The sequence below is a fragment of the Amblyomma mixtum genome, chromosome 2 (genome assembly GCF_055824585.1).
Source record: "Amblyomma mixtum isolate Tamu chromosome 2, ASM5582458v1, whole genome shotgun sequence".
NCBI classification, from domain to species: Eukaryota; Metazoa; Arthropoda; class Arachnida; order Ixodida; family Ixodidae; genus Amblyomma; species Amblyomma mixtum.
The window spans coordinates 248,604,242-248,611,496 of NC_143013.1; the positions used below are offsets into that span (position 1 = coordinate 248,604,242).

General features: G+C 47.4%; 1 protein-coding gene across 1 annotated transcript; it reads right to left on the minus strand.

The window, feature by feature from the left end:
• Positions 1 to 2,637: 2,637 nt before the first annotated feature.
• Positions 2,638 to 4,847, minus strand: LOC149363395 (uncharacterized). The gene is made up of 3 exons (XM_089573464.1): positions 4,787 to 4,847; positions 2,851 to 4,120; positions 2,638 to 2,762 (listed from the first exon to the last, which is right to left on the minus strand). Coding segments are annotated over exons 1-3 (1,275 nt in total). The 5' UTR covers positions 4,790 to 4,847; the 3' UTR covers positions 2,638 to 2,760.
• Between the last annotated feature and the right edge of the window lie 2,408 nt (positions 4,848 to 7,255).

Consider the following 7,255-nt stretch of genomic DNA (forward strand, 5'->3'; position numbering starts at 1 on the left):
GATATATGATTCTTTTTTATAAACCGGGGAATGAGGTTAATGTTACAACAAACATGATGTTTCTAGACAGGAGATTCGTAATGCAATGTCGGGACGAAATAATAATGTATGCAATAATATCTTAATCACTTTTGCACCAATAGTGCAGTTTCACCTCAAGTGCCTCCTTTGGTGCTAATGAGATATGTTTCGACCTGGAGTGGTTAACAGGTAGATATGACGGCAATATACTTATATTCGAAAGCTCTGTGCAATAATGAGTCATTGAAAGTTTTATTGTAAAGTAAGGAAAGCGAGCTGTTAGTGAAAAATATAACAACAGTTTTAGTAATATATATTTTCATTTTCCAGGTATTAGACCGGTTACGACAACACGCTGACGAGGCATTTCGTTGAATATGATGTTCTGCCGCATTGAGTATCTGATATAATACTAATTACTGGTCCGCACAAGTTCGTATGTGTGAGATGACTTTTTGCGGTAAATCATTAAGGTTTACTCTGAATAACAAAGGGCTAAGAAGAGACCTTTGGCAGACACCAGGTGACAAGTCTACAGAAAAAGAGCAAGACACGAACTGTGAGCTCGCTTTAGCACAACTAACAACATACATAACGAAGTCCGACAACACAAAGTTGGAACACTCCTTAATATGACAGATGGAACTGCGAAACTATGTGTGACGCGAGGTTATTTATCTTATCACCGAATTCCTCAGCGAGCAACCTCATTGGCTCAGTAGTCTTCACATTCAACGCACGGAACTTTAAAGTGTTGCACAGGCTTTTGGCGTTCAGAAAATAGCAGTTGCTAGCATTCACTATCATCATCGTCCGAGCGTAAGCCGAGAAAAATGAGAGCGTTTATTACCAGAGCAAACAAAATCCGACCGACGTAAGGCCAGGTTGGCCAAAACCCATGAGGAGAGAGCCGAAGAGCAGCGTATCTGGAGAGGGCTTCAACTGACGTGACACACTAAAGCCAAGCGCTCAATGACTTGAGAGTGCGCAGCAGCCGCTTGTTATAGCAGCGTTTCTATAGCGAAATAACCGCTAAAGGAAACAGCTACTGGTTGCCGCCGTGCTCAACAGCGCGGACTATTGTCGCCACTTTGTCCAGCCGTGCGCAGTGCCTAACGAGACGCCGGTCGACGCAGGTATTCGACCGAACATCGCCGTCAGACAAAGGAGCTGCGCTGACCTCAAGCACTGGAGGAGACATGGGTTCGTGTCCGCGATAATTCAGAACCCAACCCCCTCGCCGAACCATGCGAGCGCGCCTACTACTAATAGCCTTCTAGGAGGAGTGTGTCTTGGCCGTAGAGCCAAACCTGTTTAAGAGGCGACATGTGGAGTCATGGCGCATCCGGCTCACAAAGGCGCGATGAATAGGATTCCAGGGAGGCTCCCCTTCGAGTGCGTCAGTGGACTGCACCACGTGCTAACAAAGGGAGAGCGAAGGCAGCACCCCGCTGTTGCTGGCACACTTTAGTCACCCCTGAAGGAGAGACCGCGTTGGTCCCTAAACGTTGGGCAAAACTATATTATTGGTTGGCGTCAGTTTTCTCTCAACTATCTCAAAAACTCAACCAGAAGGACTTCTGTCGAAGATGTTTTCGTTCAAAATATATTAACAATCATGTCCTGCCCGAATGGGCGTGTCCGATGTCGACTGGAGGATGGAAACAGAATGGGCCGGATCTGACCTCTGGACAACCCTCTCGGACGACGTTAGGACAGAGCGGAGCTTAACAGTTGTCACTGAATAATGCCAAAAAGCAACTAACGTTAGCAAGGCTGAAGATTTTATTCTTCTGCATTTTGTCCGACTAGTCATTAAACAGACGTGTAATGACGGCTGTTATGGGCTCCTCTCAGTTCAATGCTGTTTTAAATGTAAAAAGTAAAGTTTTGAATAGCCTAAACACCATGTACGCCAAAATACGGAAGGCTTCTACAGAAATCTAGACCCAGTTTGTGTAGATTTAATCAAAACTGTTTTCAATCACGCAGTGCAACTTCTTGCTAAATATGATTGCAATTCAGAGAACTATGATATTCTGTAAGATTAATTTTAACACTAGAAAAAAGCGCCACAAAGCCAATTTTTATTACCAGCAATAATAAATAAATTTGTCCACAGTTACCATTAAACATAGCATAAGGCAAAAACGAAATAAATATTACAAATTACCAGCTGACCATTGCACCAACCCTTAAACTTCGAAGTGTTGTCATCACTATGTTAGGTTAAACATCTCATGCTGCCTTGATATTTATGTCGTTCCTCAATGACGTCTGTTCGATTACGAGATTTGCGCTCTTCCAAAAATTCTCTGTGAAAGTAATTAACTATAAGGATTTTCTTCTCACTCATTCGGAGCTATCACTACTAACGGAATGTGTAAAATACACGGCACCAAAAGTGTAATGTTAAAACTAATGCCACAGTTGCTACATGAAAACTAAGCATTCGTTTTGACAGAACTTGGCGTGACATACAGTAACAGTATGTTTAAGAAGCAAAGAAGTATTTTACTCTTTGCAAAGCGCGTTCTAAATTTACACGCAAAGAAGCAGAACACTATATTGTGTTCACCACTCATTCCACAAAAAAAAACTGAAGCGTATAAGGCATTTTTCTCTGTACATATGGCCAATTTATTTCAGCGCGTTCATGGACGTAAGACCATTCCCGAGATGTGGATGCTGACTTGATTTCAACTTCAACAGCCCATGTATTCTGAGCGGTACGATAATTTCTGGAAAAGAAAAAAAGAAAGAACGTTGCAGTAAGTTGTAACAAGAGCATGGCGCTTTTTAAGTGCACAATTAACGGAAAGTACTTACACTTCTTCCTGCGGAGGAGGGTGGTGTAGTCGAAGGGAGTGCCAAGACCATAGCCGTAGTTCAGGCCGTAGACGCCAATGCCATGGCCGAGACCGTAGTGGCCGGCTCCATAGCCAAGGGAGCCAACGCCGTAGCCGTAGACTGGGGTAGCATGGTAAGCAGCCAGAGCTGGGGTAGCGTGGGCCACAGTGGCGACAGCTGGGGCGTGGTGGAAGGTGGTGGTGGCGACAGCTGGGGCAGCGTGGGCAACGGTGGCGACGGCTGGGGCAGCGGCCACGACTGGAGCGGCCTGGTAGGTGGCGACGCGAGTCACGGCTGGAGCAGCGAAGGTGGCGACAGCTGGAGCAGCGGCGACGGTGGCCACGGCTGGGGCAGCAGCAACAACTGGAGCAGACTGGAAGACCTTAGTCACAGCTGGAGCGGCGACGGCAGCAACAGCTGGAGCAGACTGGTAGGTAGTCACGTGGGAAACGGCTGGGGCAGCGGCAACGCTGGCGACAGCTGGGGCGGCAGCAACGAGTGGGGCGGACTGGTACACCTTGGTGACAGCTGGGGCAGCCTGGTAGGTGGTGACGCGGGAGACAGCTGGAGCAGCAGCGACGGTGGCAACAGCTGGAGCGGCGGCAACAACTGGGGCGGACTGGTAAACCCTAGTCACGGCTGGAGCAGCGACAGCAGCGACAGCTGGGGCAGCCTGGTAGGTGGTGATGCGGGAGACAGCTGGAGCAGCAGCGACGGTGGCAACAGCTGGAGCGGCGGCAACAACTGGGGCTGACTGGTAAACCCTAGTCACGGCTGTAGCAGCGACAGCGGCGACAGCTGGGGCAGCCTGGTAGGTGGTGATGCGGGAGACAGCTGGAGCAGCAGCGACGGTGGCAACAGCTGGAGCAGCGGCAACAAGTGGGGCGGACTGGTAGGTGGTCACGCGGGACACAGCTGGGGCAGCAGCAACAGTGGCGACTGGAGCAGCGGCGTAGGTGGCGACAGCCGGGGCAGCGTGAATAGCTGTCACGGCTGGAGCAGCCTGGTAGGTGGTGGACACGGTACGAGCAACGGCTGGGGCGGCGACGGCGTAGCTGGCTCCCTGGCCATAGGCGAGGCCGTGGCCCACTCCGAAGCCAGTGAGGCCGGAGTAGCCGATTCCGTGGCTGAGACCGTAGCTGGCCAGGCCAACACCGCTTCCGAGGGTGTAGGCACCACCATGGAGGTTGCCATGGAGGAAGCCAGCGAAGGCGCTGGTGGCCAGGGCCAGGACGACGCAGACACGGAACTGAAAATCACGAACAAAATGCAAGATTAGATTGACGCTCCTTTTTTAGTAATTTGTGGTGTCATATCTTGAAATGAAGTAAACATAGAAAACGTGGATTTTTTATTTATCAATAGGTGCAGGGCATTAAGGTCAGTACTGGCAGTAAAAGGAATAGGTCATTAACTTGGTGAAGGGCTAAAAAGAGATTTTGGTCCAAGTTCCGGCTGAGTGAGCCGTGAAGTAGGACACTGCTTATTGAGTCAAAAATTTGGTTCATGCCACTGGCTGAAGGATGTGCAGCAAGCGAGCACATGGCAAAAAGGCAAGACAAGCCATTTGCTGCGAGGACTCGACATTCTTGATTTTTTTTCTTTTGCATTGGAAGCAACCAAGTGTACGAATCACCAGCTAAGCAAAGTGGGCCTTTCTTTACCTAATTTACGCAAATTATCAAGAAAATACTCAGGGCTACAACTTTGTCCATTGGTTAGTAATAGAATTGTGGGGATAATGTAACGGTGCAAAGAAACGAAAACACGATTATACATTTGATCTCTGTGGCGTGTATAACTCAAAGCCCCTTGTCACATTAGATAGAACAATGAAAGAGGTTCTTTTCATCAATATTGAAAATTGCCGCAACTTTCGTTCAAAATTCTTTAGAGACAGACTGCTTTGGCTTACCATGGTTATGGTGCTTGTACCTACGGCTAACCAGAGGCTGCTGACGGCCGTGTGAGTCGAGGATGCTTATATACTCCTCTTGTACCGAGTGAGCGGTTCAGAGGGAGAGACTGAAATGGAGAGGAAGAATATGCCTATTAGTGGCAGCAACTCCCATTGCACCTTTCTGTCACTCTCTTGGCTTTTGGCGTCTCAAATGCGAGAGGGAAGATGCGTAACGCAATACCAGGTGGAAAGAATGCGGACTTATTTTTTTCTCCTACGACGTATTATGAGATCATGCATCTCCCTTTCCCTCATGTGCGTTTCTTACTTGCTGCGACGAACGACACCTTTCTTTGTTTCTATCGTAGTACCTGTGCACGCACAAGTGATGAAAAAAGGAAAGTTAACCGGAGGTGAGGAGAGGAGGCAATCGGCGTCTGACGAAGATTTGGCGAAAGGGAAGCCAAGCTACCTGGCGTAGAGCTGGCGCTGTGACTCGTGCACGTCCATTGAGAGTCATTGGCATCGTGGAAAGTGCAAAAGACGACCGGCCTGCTTGCATTACGTGGATCTCTTTCTTTCGTTTTTTTTTTTTTCACATGTTCTCCGTTGACTAAGTAAGCGTGCGTCGAATAAGTGCATTTGAATAATTTCCAGAAAGGACTACGCGACTTTCGGTTGAGTATGGGTGTTACTCAAATAATAATGTTTGAGGGTAGAGGTAGCTCCGGAAAGGCATTTTTTGCGCTTTTAAGTCTGCTGAGGGGACGGGAAGAGGCACTAGTGCCACATGAACAAGTTATCGAAAAACGTTACCTCAGCATTTGAAATAAGAATCTGTTTGAATGTCCGCGAATAATGTATTTTACAATAGATAAGATTACATACGAGTCATTGTCAAATTTAAGGGTCGAGTGTGATTTGCTGATTATTGAGTGAGGTCAGAAAATTGTAAAACAGCTTAAAGGAACCGCAGGTTTTCATTGTAGCTATTTCTGTGGCTGGCAAGTCCAACACATAGGGTACCTGCCCATCCATTGCATGATGGGGTTTTCTAATCCCGGCGGATTTTAAGCTAGCATTTGAATTGTTAACGACAAAAAAATCAGTCAGTTCACTTCGAATTCAGACAACAATGTTAAAGATCTAAGATAGCGCGCTATAAAAAAAGTTAGTGAAGAAAAAAAGGAAGCAGTTCAACGTGGTGGCACATAAAGCACTGCAAGCGGCCAGGGAGGCCAATTGCTCCCAACGGCAGGAAGCAAAGCGACTGAACACTGCAGCCGTCAAGATGCGTAGAAAGCAGCGGAGCCTTCAGGAGCCAAGGCAGTTGGCCGATACGGAGCGAAGAAGTGCTCCCACCACCATCTCTGCGCATCTCTAGAATGTTCTACGCCCTTTGTGCGTTGCCTTAAATACAGACAGCAGCTATCTACAGCGAGATAAACTGAAAATTCAGCCTGCTTTTACTCCTCTTGTGTGCCGTAACTTTTCACAGCGGGTGCAAAGTGATCATTATTGAGTGCAATGCGAAACGAACGATGCTGCTATCGTTTTCCGTACCTCACTCTCCCCTTCCTCTCTAGGCGCCTGTACCTCGTCACTTTGATAAATCAGTGCTACTCCAGCGTCTAGTGGCACAATTACGCATTACTGGCATTTACTACGGCGCCATGTTTGGCTGTTCGGTTTCCGACTATATCCTGCTTTTCAACTTTCAGAACCCTCGAACACATTTTTTTCTAGGTCCCCCCGCAGTAGCTCAATGGTTTTGGCTTTCAGCAGCTGATCTCGAACTCACGCGCTCGAACCCTCCCGTGCGGGCCGTATTTCGATCTATGTGAAATAAAAAAAAACACCCTTGTGCTGTCCGATGTAAGCGCACGTTAAAGCACCGGTGGTGGTCTACATTATTCCGGAGCCCTCCACTATGTCGTGCCTCGTAACTCATATGTCGCTTCAGGTCGTTATCTCCACAATTTAGAGTTCAAGTTATTAGGCAAAGAATGTAAAGCAGAACAGTTCGTCCTCACCATAGGCTCCATAAAGCCCTTACGAAGTCAAACCCGCGGCTGTGCTCACATTGCTTCATTATGCGAACACCTAAGATGACCAGATCTGGAAGGCTTAAATCTGTCTGTTCATTTTTAACCCTCTTTCCTAAGGGTCAGTATTTAGAAAGCAACTGGCCAAGAACTGCTTATATATCAATAATGTGAGGGCTGGTTGTTCCCGGTGGAATTAGAAAAAATACAGAGGCGCGCAGTACGTCTTATATTTAATAAGTACAAAAGAACTGACTCCCCATCTTCGTTAATGGCAGCAAATGATATTAAACCTATCCATGTCAGACGCAAGATAACCCGCCTATCCTTCCTTCACCAACTAATCCATGGAAAACTAGGCATCTCTCCAACCCCCTATGTGCAGTTTTCAGAAACACGTAGAACTCGTCGTCATCATAATCACACTTTAGCACCATAC